This window comes from Pipistrellus kuhlii, unplaced genomic scaffold (genome assembly GCF_014108245.1).
Source record: "Pipistrellus kuhlii isolate mPipKuh1 unplaced genomic scaffold, mPipKuh1.p scaffold_m20_p_145, whole genome shotgun sequence".
NCBI classification, from domain to species: domain Eukaryota; kingdom Metazoa; phylum Chordata; class Mammalia; order Chiroptera; family Vespertilionidae; genus Pipistrellus; species Pipistrellus kuhlii.
The window spans coordinates 59,435-76,172 of NW_023425455.1; the positions used below are offsets into that span (position 1 = coordinate 59,435).

Below are 16,738 nucleotides of genomic sequence, written 5' to 3' on the forward strand. Positions count from 1 at the left end.
TGGAGCGGAGAGGTCAGATCGCGGAGGTTCTTGGCGAATATGCCGGCTCCGTCAGTGTCTGGGGAGCTAGAGAAGGGCCGAGCTGGGGTTCGGGGACAGGGTGGGTTCGGCCAGGCGCAGGCAGAGGCCGAGGACCGGCCCTCCTTCAGCACCTGCTTATCGGACAGCTCCCCGGGCCGGCGCTGTTCCAGGTGGTCAGTGCCACAGACAGAACCAAATCCTCGGAAACGGACACTGCAGTGGGGGCTCAAGAGATGCTAAAGAGACAAGTAAAACGGAAATGTGGCTTCAGGGAGACAGTGTTAGGGAGACGACGACGAGCTAGAGCTGGCTTAGGAAAAGCATGCCTGGGGCGTAGCGGGTGTCTCCTAAACGAAAATAAAGCAGGGGTCCGGCCGGCGTGGCTCAGTGGCTGAGCATCGACCTATGAACCAAGAGGTCAAAGTTCGATTCCTGGTCAGGGCACAGGCCTGGGTTTCGGGCTCAATTCCCAGTGTGGGGCGTGCAGGAGGCATCTGGTCCATGATTATCTCTCCTCATTGATGTTTCTCTTTCTTTCTCTCCCTCCCCCACTTCCTCTCTGAAATAAATAAATAAATAAATAAATAAAACTTAAAGAAAAAGAAAATAGCGCTGGCTGGTTTGGCTCAGTGGATAGAGCATCAGCCTGCGGACTGAAAGGTCCCAGGTTCGATTCTGGCCAAGGGTGCATGCCTGGGTTGCCGGCTCAGGCCCGAGTGGATACTGCAGGAGGCAGCCAAGCAATGATTCTCTCTCATCATTGATGTTTCCATCTCTCTCCTCTCCCTCTCTCTCTCTCCCCCTTCCTCTCTGAAATCAGTAAAAATAAATGTAAAAAGGAAATAGATATATATAAAAAAAGGAAAATACAGCAGGGGACAGGACAGAGTTCGTTTTGACAGGGTGGTCAGCCACGCTTTCGCTGAGTGACGTGAGAATCTGAGTTTTGCGAAGATGGCAGGGCAGAGAGTTCTGAGCAGAGGAGCAGTAGGTGCAAAGGCCCTGGGGCAGGCGTGTGCTGTGCCTGTGGGAGGAAGGAGGAGCCCATGGGGCCAGGGCATGGGGAGCGAAGGGAGGGGGTACGAGATGAACTTGGTGAGGCTGGGGGGGGTGGGGCAGCCAGGTCAGGGGACACCTCCTGGGCCAAGGGAAGGACCTTGAGTTCGATCCAGAGTAAGAGGGGCCGACGTGAGTGACACGGGCAAGGCATTGACCTGGGTCTGGGCTGCAGGGCGACCGCCCCGCCCCCTTGCTTTTGGCTCTCGCAGAGTGTGTGATTCCCAGCAGGGGCTCAGGGGGCAGACACACCTGGGCTTGAACCCTGAGGCACCAGCCCCGTGACCTTGACCTCGGTGTGAAGCATCCATTTCCTCGTCTGAGAAATGGGAACAATACTTCCTGTCTCATGCAATTGTCGGGCGATTCCCTGACCTCCCGCCCCTGAGGTGCTGGGCACCTGGCATGAGGCGGAGTAAGCCCTCCGTGAGGGTTAGGGGGGCGGCTTCTGCCCCCCCCTCCCCCCCTGTCCCCCAGGTTACATTTGTCACACTGTCTGCTGACTCCCTTGGTTGTCAGGACTGGGGGATGCTACTGCCATCTAGTGGTAGCGGCCGGGGATGCTGCTCCACCTTCTTGTTTATTTACTTGTTTTTAGAGAGAAGCCCTGGTTTAGGTTAGCATCATCCAAGCCACAGGTGTAATTTTATTTATTTGTTTGTTTATTTTTTAACAGAGAGGGGGAGAGAGAGAGAGTTAGAAACATCCATCAGCTGCCTCTTGCACATCCCCCACCGGGGATGTGCCCTCAACCAAGGTACATGCCCTTTGAATGGAATCGAACCTGGGACCCTTCTGTCCACAGGGCGACGCTCTATCCACTGAGCCAAACCAGCTAGGGCGCAGGTGTAATTTTATTTTATTTATTTATTTATTTATTTATTTTTTACTTAAAAAAAATTTTTTTTAATTTAAATTATTGTTTAAAGTATTACATGAGTCTCATTTTCTCCCCATTGACCTCTCCCCAGCCACTTCTGCTCGCTGGCACCTGCCCTCACCCCCCTCCATCTGTGTCCATTGGTTATGTTCAAATACATGCATACAAGTCCTTTGGTTGATCTCTTACCCCCTCACCCTCTGCCTTCTTTCATAGGTTGGACAGTCTGTTCAATGCTTGTATGTCTCAGGTTCTATCTTTGTTAATTAGTTTATGTTGTTCATTATATTCCACAAGTGAGTGAGATCATGCGGTATTTATCTTTCTCTGACTGGCTTATTTCACTTAGCATAATGCTCTCCAGTTCCATCCCTGCTATTGCAAATAGTAAAATTCCTTTTTTTTTTTTTTTAACAGCAGCATAGTATTGCATTGTGTAGCTACACCACAGTTTTCTAATCCACCCATCTACTGATGGGCACTTAGGCTGCTTCCGCAGGTGTAATTTTAAATGTCCCAGAAACCACATTTGAAAGAAAAGAAAAGAAAAGAAAAGAAAAAGAAAGAAAGAAACAGGTGTCATTAGTTGTATTTTTTTTTTTTTTTTACCATTGAAGCCAAAATAGTATCATTGTAGCATGTTGTCAGTATAAACATTATTCTAGGTACTTACTTCATTTCTTTATTTATTTAAATATTTAATTAATTTTTTTTTTAACAGAAAAGAAGGGAGAGGGAGAGTCAGAAACATCGATGAGAGAGAAACATTGACAAGCTGCCTCCTGCACACTCCTTATGGGGGATGTGCCCGCAACCAAGATATGTGCCCTTAATTGGGATTGAACCTGGGACCCTTGAGCCCGCAGGCCGGCGCACTATCCACTGAGCCACACCGGCCAGGGTTACTTACTTCATTTTCTTCATGCTGAGCCAGCCTGTGTTTTACACACGGCCCCTGTCAGCTCGGCCACACCCCACACCTGGAAGGGCTGGGGAGCCTGGGCAGGGCAGGCTGACATCACACCGTTCCCAGGTCCTCTTGTGTGTGGACTGGTAGCCCTGCTCACATCCGCTCGCCCGAAGCTCTCCGCCCACTGCCCGCCCTCCTGTAGCTCCCTCCGCACGCCCCCCATAGCTTGCTGCCCTGCCCCCTCAGGTAGCCCTCCACCTCCGGCTCTCCACCCTCCCGCTGATCCGCGATCCGGTGGTTAAGCAGTCCGCCTTCATGCTTCGCAGCGTAACGACCGTTTGCTGATGACATCCTTATTACATAGGATTGATTTTTCATGTGTCGGTTTTGAGAGAGACACACATCTGTTTGTCGATCCAGGTGCTGACGCCTTCATGGCTCGCTTCTTGTAGGTGCCCTGACTGGGGGGATTGAACCCACACAACCTTGGCATATTGGGGGCAGGGAGGGGGGTGAGGGAGGAAGAGGAAATGGCGCTCTAACCACTGAGCCGCCCGGCCTGGGCCTGAAGCTCTTTAGGGCAGGGCTGTGCCCACTCGCATGACCTGCGTTGTCTTTCTCTCCCCCCCCCACCCTGTGCCCCCGCCCCCTCCTCAGGAGTCCTGTGCCAGGATCCTCCTCTACCGAGGGGCCAGCAAGGACGTGAAGAACAACAACGGACAGACGGCCTTCCAGGTCCGGCTGTGGGGTCGGGGCTGTGGGGTCGGGGCTGTGGGATCGGGCTGTGGGGTCGGGGCTGTGGGATCGGGGATGTGGGGTCGGGGCTGTGGGGTCGGGCTGTGGGGTCGGGGCTGTGGGGTCGGGGCTGTGGGGTCGGGCTGTGGGGTCGGGGCTGTGGGGTCGGGCTGTGGGGTCGGGGCTGTGGGGTCGGGCTGTGGGGTCGGGGCTGTGGGGTCTGGGCTGTGGGGTCGGGGCTGTGGGGTCTGGGCTGTGGGGTCTGGGCTGTGAGATCGGGGCTGTGGGGTCGGGGCTGTGGGGTCGGGCTGTGGGGTCGGGCTGTGGGATCGGGGCTGTGGGGTCGGGGTGGGGGGGTTTGGGGGGGTGAAGAACGCAGAGGGGTAGGGAGGTGGGGCTCTTAGGCAAGCTGGGAGAGAGGAGGGAGGGCAGTTTTGGGGGAGGGATGGGCAGAGGGAGCAGCCAGCCCGGGACCTGACTGCTTCCTGTCCCCTCCCTGTGCCCGGGCCCCCCTGCCCGCCTCTCTGTGCCCCCCTCCAGGTGGCGGTGATCGCCGGGAACTTTGAACTGGGGGAGCTGATTCGAAACCATCGGGAGCAGGACGTGGGTGAGTGGGTGGGGCTGGGCCCCGGGGAGCCTGGGGCACTGCGGGGTGCTGGGGGGCGCGAGGCGGGACCCCCCACTCTCTCATCTCGCTCTTTCTCCCCTGGTGCCTCTCTCACCACCTCCCGCCTCTGTCCCCCTCCCCTCTGCCCCCCAACCCTGTGCCCTCTCAGTGCCCTTCCAGGAGTCCCCCAAGTACGCGGCCCGGCGGCGGGGGCCCCCGAGCGCGGGGCTGACGGTGCCGCCCGCGCTGCTGCGCGCCAACAGCGACACCAGCATGGCCCTGCCCGACTGGATGGTGTTCGCCGCCCCGGGCGCCTCGTCCTCCGCGGCCCCCGCGCCCGCGCCCGCGGCCCAGGCCCAGGCCCAGCCCGCCGCCCCCGGCGCCAAGCTCAGCACCGGGACCCTCCGCAGCGCCAGCAGCCCCCGGGGCGCCCGGGCGCGCTCCCCGTCCCGCGGGCGGCACCCCGAGGAGGCCAAGCGGCAGCCCCGTGGCCGGCCCAGGTAGGAGGGCTCAGCCCCGTCCCAGGACAGAGCCCCCCCCGGAGGGATCCCCCCCCCCCAGAGCCGCCGCCCCGCCCCAGGCCAGCTCCGCTGTTTGCCTTCTGTCCCCCCAGCCCCCCACCCCCACCCCCCACCATCAACCTCCTGTCCCCCCAGGCCTCAATCCCCTCCCTCCCCACCCTGGCGGAGGGGAGGGTGCATGAGCCGGTCCCCAGTGCGCCTGCTCCACGCCAGGGGCCTGGGGGGGGGACCCCAAAAGAAATAATGCTTCTAACCCCTGAGAACAGATAGAGAGGCGGGGTGAGGTGAGAGCAGGGAGAGGGGGACAGAAGGCAGACAGCGGAGCTGTCTGAGTCTGGAAGCTAGTGGAGGAGGAGGAGGAGGAGGAGGGGAAGGAGAAGGAAGAGAAGGAGGGGAAGGAGGAGGAGGAGTGGGGCGGAGAAGGAGGAAGAGGAGTGGGGAGGAGGAGGAGAAGGAGGAGTGGAGAGGAGGAGAAGGAGGAGTGGAGAGGAGGAGGAGGAGGAGTGGAGAGGAGGAGGAGAGGAGAGGAGGAGGAGGAGTGGAGAGGAGGAGGAGGAGCGGAGAGGAGGAGGAGAGGAGTGAGAGGAGGAGAGAAGGAGGGAGAGGAGAGGAGGAGGAGGAGGAGGAGGAGAGGAGGAGGAGGAGGAGGAGTGGAGAGGAGGAGGAGGAGGAGTGGAGAGGAGGAGGAGGAGGGAGAGGAGGAGGGAGAGGAGGAGATGGAGAGGAGGAGGAGGAGTGAAGAGGAGGAGAGGAGGAGGAGGAGTGGAGAGGAGGAGGAGAGGAGTGGAGAGGAGGAGGAGGAGTGGAGAGGAGGAGGAGAGGAGGAGGAGGAGCGGAGAGGAGGGGATGAGGAGGAGGGAGAGGGAGGAGGAGCGGGAGAGGAGGAGGAGGAGGAGGAGAGGAGGAGGAGGAGTGGAGAGGAGGAGGAGAGGAGGAGGAGGAGCGGAGAGGAGGAGGAGAGGAGTGGGGAGGAGGAGGAGTGGGGCGGAGGGGAGCAGAGAGACCACTCAGGGCAGGGGTGGGGTGGGGGGCTGGCAGAGGAGGGAGAGGGGTCCCGGCCTGCATGGTCCGAGGGCATGGGATGGAGGAGACCATGGGCCTGGGAATGCGGGGCGGGGGGCCTGGACCCCAGCCTGAGGAGGCCTCACTCCTGAGCAGCGATTGGGGGAGGGGGTGTCGGGGGTCAGGGGGGCCTGCAGGCCTGGAGGAGGGGGCAGCGCCAGGAGCCAGGAAGGAGGGAAGGGCCTGGGGGGGGGGGGGCGGCAGGGAGCCCCAGTTCCCCCCCTTTCCCAGACCCCAGCGCCGGGACACCCACTCACACCCCCGCCCCCACCCGACGCCCCACGTCCTCCTGCCTCTCCCGCCCTCTGCGCGCAGCTCCAGCGGGACGCCCCGGGAGCCGGCCGGCGGCACCGGGGGCTCCGCGGGCCCCGGGGGCTCGCTGGGCAGCCGCGGGCGGCGCCGGAAGCTCTACTCGGCGGTGCCCGGGCGCTCCTTCATGGCGGTGAAGTCCTACCAGGCCCAGGCCGAGGGCGAGATCTCCCTGAGCAAGGGCGAGAAGATCAAAGGTGAGCGGGCGCGGGCGCGGGCCCGCAGCCCTAGGCTGTTCCGTGCGCCCGGAGGAAGGCCCTGGGGCGCCCCCAGTGCCTGGAGGAGCGCAGCGTGTGGCCCGGGCGATGCCGGCGGGAGGCTGCGGCCCTGGCACCCCGCCGGGCACAGGAGCAGCCTCAGGCGCTCCGGACCCTGCAGGGGGTGGAGGATGAGTCCCGCAGTTGGGGGACCAGAGGCGCAGGCAGGGGAGCCCCCGGTCAGGGGTCCCCAGCTGTGCCCGCCCCCCCCCCCAGTCTCTCGGGCCTCTGCCAGGTCTTCCCTCTGAGAAACGGGCGGTGCCCGCTGGCGGGGGCTCTGCTGAAATGGGGGGAGGGGTGTGTGAAGCCGGGTCCGGGCCCAGGGCTCCCTGAACGGGGACTGTTTCGTTTCGTTTTGTTTAGATTTCATTTTTTTAAGGTAATTTAAAAATATCTATATTTTATTGCCCTAACTGGTTTGGCTCAGTGGCTAGAGCGTCGGCCTGCAGACTGAAGGGTCCCGGGTTCAATTCTGGTCAAGGGCATGTACCTTGGTTGCAGCACATCCCCAGTAGGGGGTGTGCAGGAGGCAGCTGATCAATGTTTCTCTCCCATCCATGTTTCTAACTCTCTGTAAAAAATCAATAAAATATATTTAAAACCAATACATATAAAATTTTTTATTGATTTTTTACAGAGAAGAAGGGAGAGGGATAGAGAGTTGAAACATGGATGAGAAACATCAACCAAATGCCTCCCGCACACACACCCCCTCCCCACCAGGGATGTGCCCACAACCAAGGTACATGCCCTTGATCGGAATCGAACCTGGGACCCTTCAGTCTGCAGGCTGACGCTCTATCCGCTGAGCCAAAGCGGCTTCGGCATTCTTTTTGTTGATTTTTGTGTGAGAGGGAGAAGCATTGATCGGCTGCCTCCTACATGACCCCTGGCTGGAGGTTCAACCCCCTGAGCCACCCAGCCAGGGCGAAACAGGGACTGTGAATATAGGGCTCTGGCCGGCACACTGCGGCTGGCGAGCCACAGGCGGCTCTTTGGCCCCTTGCGTGTGGCTCTTTCACAAAACACCACGGCCTGGACGAGTCTAGGTTGAAGAAGGGATGTTAGAAGAAGTTCAAGTTTAAAAAATGTGGCTCTCACAAGAAATTTCCATCATTGTCCTGTGGATAGTTGGCTCTGTGGATGAATGAGTTTGCCGACCTCTGGAAAAGGTTGCCAGGCGTCTCCACGGCCGCCTGGACGGGCTGGTGACTGTCCTTGGGCAGCACGGGGCTGGGAGACGGGACTCAGCAGGCGTGTGGTTCACTCGGGCTTGGGGTGCGACTCTGTCCAGCTCCCGGCTGCCGAGGAGCTGAGGAGGATAGAGGTTGAGGGCCCAGCTGCTGGGGTTCAAATCCCGGCCCCACCCCTTCCAAGCCGGGCGGCCTCAGGCACAGGATTTCTCTGGGCCTCAGTTTGCTCATCTGTAAAATGGGCCCCCTGGGGAAGCCAAAGGGAATCGCCTTCCCAGGTGCCACGTGCAGCCGTCGGCGTCACCGGGGGCCCCTCCACGCCCAGCACTCAGAGGAGAGGGACCCCGGCCACCGGGGGAAGCCGGGCGGGTCCTCCATGGGGGAGAGGGTGTGTGGGCCTGGGACCGGGGCCTCGGGCTGGGGGTGCGATGGCACCTGTTTTGTGCTCCGTTTGCCCGCGGCCTGAGGTCACAGGGCGTTGGTCTCTGGGTCGCAAGGGCCCGGCTTTGTGAGGTGTGGAGCACACCAGAGGCCACAATGCACACCTTATGAATGAACGAACGAATGAATGAATGAATGAATGAATGAATGCAAGAGCTAATGGTGGGGGCCAGGCAGCGTGCAGGGAGTGGGGAGGAGGGAGAGAGAGAGACAGGAAGTATGTGTGTTCTCGAGGGTGGGAGGGGTGTGGACTGTGATTTGGGGTGAGGAAGAAGAAGGGGAAGCTGGGGGCGGGGGTGAGGGGCCTTGCGGCCAGGCAGAGGGCCCAGGCGGTATCCTCCGTGCGTCTTTCTGAGCTCCAAGCTCCAGCCCACCAAGCAGGCAGAGCACGCCCGGCCCGGTGGCTCACATCCTTCCCTTTCAATAAAAGGCACGTCCCTGCCTCCGAGCATTCCCTCAGCCACCACGCCCCTGTGTCTTGCCTCCTCCCAATGAGGTAGCCAGGCTCCCTCGGTGCTCAGGGTCCTGAGCCCGGCCTACAAGGCCCACCCTGCCCCCCTCCCCCCGCAATCTCACGCCACTTCTTCGCCAAGATCCAGGGACCCACCCCGTCCTTCTTGCCATTATTCCTCGAATGCCCTAACCCCATGGTCGGCAAACTCATTAGTCACCAGAGCCAAACATCAACAGGACGACGATTGAAATTTCTTTGGAGAGCCACATTTTTTAAACTTAAACTTCTTCTATATATATATATATTTAATATATTTTATTGATTTTTTTACAGAGAGGAAGAGAGAGGGATAGAGAGTTAGAAACATCAATGAGAGAGAATCATCAATCAGCTGCCTCTTGCACCACCCTTACTGGGGATGTGCCCGCAACCAAGGTACATGCCCCTGACCGGAATCGAACCCGGGACCTTTCAGTCCGCAGGCCCACGCTCTATCCACTGAGCCAAAGCGGTTTCAGCTAAACTTAAACTTCTTCTAACGCCATTTCTTCAACATAGACTCGCCCAGGCCGTGGTATTTTGTGGAAGAGCCACACTCAAGGGGCCAAAGAGCCGCATGTGGCTCACGAGACGTGGTTTGCCGACCACGGCCCTGAACCCTTCTCCAGACCAAGCTGCCTGGACAGCCTTCCCTCCCTCTCCCCGCCTCCGCCACTCGGGGTCCTTCATCCTTCCTGGTCCCCTTGACCTGCCAGTGCACATGCTGCCCTCTGCCTGTCTCCGGAGACCCTGTCTTTTCCCCCCAGTGTGTGCCAATCTCGGCTCCCCCCTCCCCCCCGTAGACTTCCGCCTCCAGCGGGCGCCCGTGTGGAAGCTGGGTGAGGGCAGGAATCACACCCGTGTGTCCCACGGCTCCGCCTGGCGTCCGCGCGGAGGCCTGACTCACAACCGGCCCTAAATAAACCTCAGCTCAGGGAGCCAACGACCGGCGCCAAGGCTGCCCACAGGCCTGGCAGAGCCTGCCAAGAGCCCAGACGCCGGTCGCCCTGTCCCCGGTGCTGCCGCGACCTTGAGCGTCTCTCGGTGTCATTTCCCAGCTGCTCCCGGGGCAGGGGGCCCGCTCAGGGGAAAGCCCCATCGCGCGGCGGCCCGGATCAAACCCTACCACGGCCGGCGCCTTCTCTGGGCGAGGGGCTTCTCTGCTACAGCGACAGCTGCTGCTGCTGCTGCTTTTTTTTTTTTTTTTTTAATATATATTTTTATTGATTTTTTACAGACAGGAAGAAAGAGAAATAGAGAGTTAGAAACATCGATGAGAGAGAATCATCGATCAGCTGCCTCTTGCACACCCCCTACTGGGGAGTGTCCACAACTAAGGTACATGCCCTTGACCGGAATCAAACCCGGGACCCTTCAGTCCCCAGGCTGATGCTCTATCCACTGAGCCAAACCGGTTTCGGCTTTTTCTTCTTTTTTAAAAAATACATTTTTATTGAGGGAGAGCTGGATACACACACGCTGTCCACGCTGTCCGGCGCTGAACGCCAGTGCCCCGCACGGCCCCCCGGGCGTGTCCCAGGCTGTTGCTAACCGTGTGCCGGGGGCTTCGGAGGGAGGGCCGGCAGGAAGGGCCCTCCAGGCCTGTGCCGTAGAGAGAAGTAAAGGGGACTCTCATCCCTGCTCCCTCTGGAGTGGGGGAAGCAAAGAGAGGCAGAGGGGAGTGTCTGGGAGCAGATGACACAAGATGAAGTGGCAAGGAGACTGTGGGAGGTGGCGGGGCAGGAGGGGCAGGGATGGGGCTGCCTGGGAGGGTTTAGTCTAGGGGTGTCGAACTCAATCAGAGAAGGGGCCAAAATCTAAAATCCAGCCTAAATCGCGGGCCGAATGGTTTACTGAACAGTCATAAACTGTCATTGTGATTGGAAACGCAGCGGAGTGCAGTGATGACAGCGAGGTGCGGGCCACATTGCAAGGCCTGGCGGGACAGATTTGGCCCGCGGACCTTGTGTTTGACACATGTGGTTTAGGCCAGTGGTCGGCAAACTCATGAGTGCACAGAGCCAAATAGCAACAGGACAACGATTGAAAAATTTATATAAATATAAATAAATATAAATATAAATATAAATATAAATATAAATATAAATAAATATATATATATTTCAGAGAGGAAGGGAGAGGGAGAGAAAGATAAAAACATCAATGAGAGAATCACTGATCTGCTGCCCCCTACTGGGGGTTGAGCCAGCAACCTGGGCATGTGTCCTTGGCCTGAATCGAACCTGGGACCTTTCAGTCTGCAGGCCAACACTCTATCCACTGAGCCAAACCGGCTAAGGCGCGACTGAAATTTCTTTGGAGAGCCACATGTTTTAAACATAAACTTCTTCTAACGCGACTTCTTCCACATAGACTCGCCCAGGCCGTGGTGTTTTGTGGAAGAGCCACACTCAAGGGGCCAAAGAGCTGCATGTGGCTCGCGAACCACAGTTTGAAGACCACGGGTCTTGGGGAAATGACAGAACAGCTGAGCTGCGACCGGTTCCCAGGGGAGATGAGGGCCACTCGTGGACGTCTCCCTACCTGGGGGGGGGGGGGGGTGGCATGAGACACGCCCTCTTCGCCCGGGGCCTTTGGGCATCCCCATCCGGTCCCGAAGGCTAGGCATGCTTCCCTCAGCCCTTCCTCGGACACTTCAATTTTTGTTTATTGGTTTTGGAGAGAGGAAGGGAGAGAGAGAGAGAGAGAGAGAGAGAGAGAGAGAGAGAGAGAGAGAGAGAGATTTGTTGTTCCACTTACGGATATATCATTGGTTGATTATCGCATGTGCCCTGACCAGGGATCGAACCCATAGCCTTGATGTATCAGGACACCGCCGAGCTCTAACCAGCCGAGCTCCCAGGGGAGGGAATTGTGGGCCTGAATGGTGGGAGGGTTGTGCATCTGTGAGCTGGGGCCGGGGCTCCGTGGACGCCGAGGAAAGCTTCTCTGTTCCTGCTCCCCACCCAGTGCTGAGCATCGGGGAAGGAGGCTTCTGGGAAGGCCAGGTCAAAGGTCGCGTCGGCTGGTTCCCCTCCGACTGCCTGGAGGAGGTGGCAAACCGCTCCCAGGAGGGAAAGCAAGGTACGAGGGGAGCTGGGGCTGCCGCCGATTTACCCCGGCTGCTCGCCCAGTCCTTCCCTCCCCTCCTTTCCCGGCGGGGAGGGTGTTGGGGGAGGGAGGAGGCTGGGGCCAGGAGCCTCAGGGGTGGGCTCGTGGTATCATAGCGAGTGAGGGCCAAGGTCACCCCTTGTCCCCCCCGCAGAAAGCCGCAGCGACAAGGCGAAGAGGCTGTTCCGGCATTACACGGTGGGCTCCTACGACAGCTTCGACGCCCCAAGGTAAATGTTCCTGCACCCTCACAGCGCCCTCTGCGGGTGGGCAAGGCAGAGCTGGCTTCTGACCACACAGCCCGGTCCCCAGCCTGCCTGGCTCAGCAGCTGCTGAACATGCTCAGCCCTGGGGTAGCCAACCACCAACGGGGTGGGCCTGGCGGGGTGGGGTGGGGTGGGGTGGGGGGCGCTGCCTGGGGGTCCCGGATCCCGTGTGTATGGCTGACTGCGGGCCCCAGGCTCCTTCACGTGCCCTGTCTCTGTGTGGTCACGTGCTATGGAACCGCATGCTCCCCTGCCTGGCCTGGGGTGTGGGCGGGGCCGGGCCAGGCGGGTGGGGCCGGGCAGGGGGCGCTCTGACACCTTTCCCCTCCCTGGCTGCTGGCTGGCTTGCTTCTGAAGCTTGATGGATGGGATTGGCCCAGGGAGGTGAGAGGGGAGGTGGGGAGGAGGGGCGGGATGGGGGGGGTCAGGCATGGGAAGGAAGGGGTGCCTGGGGGCGTGTGGACGTGTGTGCGCGCGTATGCACGACCAGCACTGGTTCCGAGCGCCCCTGAACGGTCTCCCCGCGTGCGTCCTTGCCCGTGTGTCTCTGTGGGTGTGCATGGCACGTGTCCACACGCATGTGTGACTTGGGGGGGGGGCGGATGTATAGCCCGGGCGGAGGGCCTGGCCCGCGGACAGGGGCGCGTTCCGGGGCCGCCCCTTACGGCTAGCGGTGCAGCTGGCTCTGCACGTCTGCTTCCCCCGAGCCTACACGTCTGAGGACGAGGGCGAGTGTTTCTCGGGATGGCAGCGTGTCTGCCCGCGGCGTGTGGGCAGGCGGGTCTCGGCACACGTCCGTCCCCCTCCGTGCATGTCACTGTGCAGGCCGATTCGCAGCCCCTGTGACCGTGCGCATGTCTTTGCATCCGCCTGACTGACTGCAGTTCAGGGCCTTGGGTGCTGGGGGGGAGGGCCCGGGGGTGGGGGACGGGACTCTGGGACTTGGGCTTCCCGAAGGGCCAGGCTGTACGGGAGGGGTGGTCCTCATTGGGCATCCAAGATGACACCCGCTCTTGTCCCTCCCCCCGCCCCCAACCCCCAACCCCCAACCCCAATCAGGGAAGGGTCTCCTTGTTTGTAGCATCCTTCCATTAAATGTGTCCAAACCTCCGTGTCTGTGTCCTGCCAGTGGGGATGGGGTGGGGTGGGGAGGAGGAGGAGGAGGAGGAAGGACGAGGTGGGGAGAGGGGGGGGGGCTGGGTTGCCACCCTGCGCCCCAAGTGTCAGAGGCGCTGGACCATGGTTGTGCGTCTTCGCCTGGCCCGTCTCTCCGCTCTGGGCACCGGGTGAGTATGGAGGTCCTCCCCACCCCAGCCTCCTCCCATCAGCCTCTGCTTCTTGTCTCCCGTCAGTGTCGCCCTGGGCCTCTCCTTGGCCTTGGTGTCGGGGGCCACTTGCTCTGCGTGGCCAGATGGGGGTGGGTCCCCCTGGCCCTCGGCTGTCCTGTGGGTGCTTCCCCTCCCCTCCTCCTCCACGCCCTGTGCCCCTGGAATGTGTTGTGTGTGTGTGGTGTGTCCGAGCCTCCTGCCTGCCTTCTCCTGCCCTGCCCTGCCCGACCCTGTCCTGTTCTGTGTGTGCGCCTTGCACCCCGCAGGAGCTGGGGGTCCGCCCCCCTCCCCCGGCCTGGGGCCTGTGCGCCCTCTCTCCTCTCCCTTGTGTCCACCGGGAGGTGAAGTGTGGGTACGCCCCTCCGCCTGGGGCTCTTTGGGGGAGGCTTGTCTCTCTCTCTCTCTGCTTTGGGGCCCGGTCTGAACGTCCTCACCTTCCCTTCCCGGCCCCTTCCAGATTGCATTGGGGTGCCTCTGTCTGTCCGCCTGTGGTGGGGTGAGGGGTTGTCTCTCTCCCCGTGGGGTCCCTGCCCTGCGGAGCGGGCTCGGGTGCAGGGGCGCGCGGTCTCCAGGCATCTTGTGCGCGCGCTGTGTTGTGTGTCCCTCTCCCGCTCTCCCTCGCTCTGCACCTGCGCGCGGGAGGGCTCCGGAGGGAGAGGGGGTGAAGGGGGGGGCCCCCCCAGACCGGAAGTGCCTCCCTCCCCTCCCCCCCGCGCCTCGCCCCTCCCCCTCCTCCCGCCAAGGGGGCCCCGCGCTCCCCTCCCGGCCCCCGCCCCCCGGCCCGGCCCGGCCCGGCCCCCTCCGCCGCCGCCGCGGGCGCAGGACGCCAAGGGGTTAAGCCTCGGCCGCCGCCGCGGAGCGGGAGCTGTCCGCGGTGCTGAAGCTCCGCCGGCGCCCGCGGCCCCTGCGCTCCGCGGCCGCCCGCCCCGCGCCCCGCGCCCCGCGCCCGGCATGTGAGCCCCCGGCCCTGCCCTCCCCGCCGCGGGGGGGTGCGCGCCCCCTCCCCCTCCCCCTCCCGGCGCGGGTCAGCATGAGGCGGGGCCTGGGGGCCCGGACACGGGGGTTCGGCCGAGCGGGGACGGGGACTCGGCGGCGGCGGCGGCGGCGGGGGCGGCCGGGACCCGGACCCGGAGCCGGGCCAGGGCCGCGGCGGCCGCGATGGCTTTGTCTGCGCTCGGCGGCGGCGGCGGCGGGGGGCTCGGGGCCGGCCCCGGCGGGGGCTCCCTCCCGCAGCCGCCCCCCGCGCTCTCCTCCAGCTGGCCGGCCCTGGGGCCCCGGCGGCGCAGCGTCTGGTACATCTACAGGTACGAGCGCTCCGGGCCGGGCTGGGCGGCGGGGCCCGGCGCCCTGGGACCCTTCCCCGCCTCTGCCTCCTCCCTCTGCCTCCCCCAGGCCGCCCCCTCCTCCCCCGCCGCCCCCCCAACCTTCTCCGAACGTAAACCCTTCTCCATCCTCTCATCCTTTTCCTGGGCCGCGCACGGCCCCCCTCCCCCCACTACCCCCTCACAGGCCCTTCCTGGTCCCCCTCAATCTCTCTCCCCAAGATCTCCCCCCCCAGATCGGCCCTCCAAACGGGCCCCACTTTGGGGTTTGGGGCTCATTTGCCCTTTCTGTCTCCCCCCCTCTCCGTCAGCGCCCCCACTCCTTGGAGTCCTCCTCTTGGGGAGCCACAGTGGCTCTCCCCGAGGCGCCTGTACCCCAGGCCCCTGCGCCTCTGATCCCCTTTCCCCCTACACCCCTTCCCGGAGTGGGCAAGTCCCCCCCATTCATACCCCGTCTCTCTTCCATTCACAGCCACCACCCCCCTCGCCCCCCAATCACACACGCATCTCGCCCGGCGGCCTGCTCTCCCCTCCGCTTTTTCCGCTGCGTGTCACTGTGCGACTGTGCGTGTGTCAGTGTGCATGCGTGTGTGTGACGGCCTGCAGCTGTGTGTGAGGGAGAGGGAGGGAGGGAGAGAGAGAGTAGGACGGGAGACGGTGGGCTCCCAGCCCACCCCCCAGCTGTGTCCATCTGTGAGTCCCTGTTTGACGGTGTCTGTCTGTCTCGGTGTGACTTGGAGCGGCCGAGAGAGGCTGCCTGGGGACTGCGTGTGTGTGTGTGTGTGTGTGTGTGTGTGTGTGTGTGTCCCAGGCACTGCGGCTCTTTCCCCACACCCACCCTCCTGTGCCAGGCCTGCCCCCCCTGTGTCTCTGTGTCTCTGCACCCCTCCTCCCTGCCCCCAGGGGGCTGTGCTGTGAGGGGCACGTGTGTGCGGCCATGGCTGAGCTTCTGCACGGGGAGCTGCATCTGCTGTGTGTACCCCTTCCCGGCCAGGAGGGGGGCCGCCTCCCAGCACGGGGACCTCCGCGCCCGCCCCGGAGGTGCCCGCGGAGATGGGTACACGGGGAGGGGCCGAGGGCCAGAAGGCTGTGGGCTCCTGAGTGCGAGAGGGACCTCCGGGTGGGGGCGGGGGGAGTGGACGCTGCTGCAGTCTCCGCGTGTGGGATCCGGGGAACAAGAGCCGGCCGCTGCGGAGCTCCGAGCCCCCGGGGTGGCCGCGGGATGGCCGGCGGGGGGGGGGGGGGCGGGGGAAAGGAGAATTGTGTGTGTGCCTGCCGGCAGGTAGTCAGCAGCACGGATCATGAATGGGGTGCTGCGTGGGTAGCGAGCCTGGAGCAGGGGGTGGGGCCCGCGGGGCCGGGCGGGAGGGTGTCAGGGCGGAACGACGGGGCACAGGGAAGTGGGGGAACGGGACGCCGGAGCCGGAGCGTGGGGGGCGCCGCGCGGAGGGTGCGGAGCAATGGGGTGAGGAGGGAACGCGGGACGGGGAGGGGGGTGGGGGTGGGGTGGAGGCTGCGTAGACAGAGGGAGCAGGAGATGCAAATGAAATGCAGCTGCGAGGAGCAGGAGGCGCAGGCAGCGGCGGGGAGAGGTGTGTGATGGAGTGAGTGGAGGAGCAAGAGGCGCTCTCAGATAATGGTGGGGGGGGGCGGGGGGAGGAGGGACCAGGGAGTATGAGAGGGACTGAGGGTGCTGTAGGGGACACAGTGGGGTTCATGCAGCGGTGCAGGAGGACGTGGGCAGGCTGAGGGCAAGGGAGGGGGAGAAGGGGGAGAAGGGGGGGAGGGAGAGGTCATAGGAATCTGAGGACACTTGGGAAAGGGGGCGTGGGGCGTACCGTCTTTGGGAGGTCATGGGGAGAGGCGAAGGGGCGGCCCCCGGTGTGAGGAGGGCTGATGGTGGGGGGTTCAGGTGGAGGGGAGCTGTCAGATGACAAGGAGGAGCAGGGACCAAGCTGCAGAGACGGGGGATGCACAGGCGTGAGGAGGGGGTACACAGTCTCAGGAAGCCCCACGGGGCAGGAGGGCAGTGGGGAGCTCAAGGAGATCGCGGTGGGGTGAGGGAGGCCCCACGAAGAGCGGGGACGGGGTGCGAGAGTCACAGGGGTGGGGAGGAGAGAGGAGCATGTGTGTGACGGGGATGCATGGGGGGGGACAGAAGGGGTGTGGCGATGACCTGGGGGTGTTTGGACGTGACTGGGGTATATGGATTGCCTGCTGGGGGGG

At 62.5% G+C, this 16,738-nt stretch overlaps 1 protein-coding gene across 5 annotated transcripts in view; it reads left to right on the plus strand.

Annotated features, from left to right (window-relative positions):
• Positions 1 to 16,738, plus strand: part of SHANK1 (SH3 and multiple ankyrin repeat domains 1) — a 54,340-nt gene that overhangs the window by 13,255 nt on the left and 24,347 nt on the right. For 4 of the 5 annotated variants that reach the window (XM_045581623.1, XM_045581622.1, XM_036437620.2 and 1 more), the window contains exons 9-15: positions 3,525 to 3,602; positions 4,143 to 4,209; positions 4,379 to 4,709; positions 6,108 to 6,298; positions 11,456 to 11,569; positions 11,751 to 11,826; positions 12,220 to 12,246. In XM_045581623.1, coding sequence (XP_045437579.1) covers positions 3,525 to 3,602; positions 4,143 to 4,209; positions 4,379 to 4,709; positions 6,108 to 6,298; positions 11,456 to 11,569; positions 11,751 to 11,826; positions 12,220 to 12,246 — 884 coding nt within the window. The remainder of the gene's footprint in view (positions 1 to 3,524; positions 3,603 to 4,142; positions 4,210 to 4,378; positions 4,710 to 6,107; positions 6,299 to 11,455; positions 11,570 to 11,750; positions 11,827 to 12,219; positions 12,247 to 16,738) is intronic. The other variant, XM_036437622.2, reaches the window with a different exon arrangement.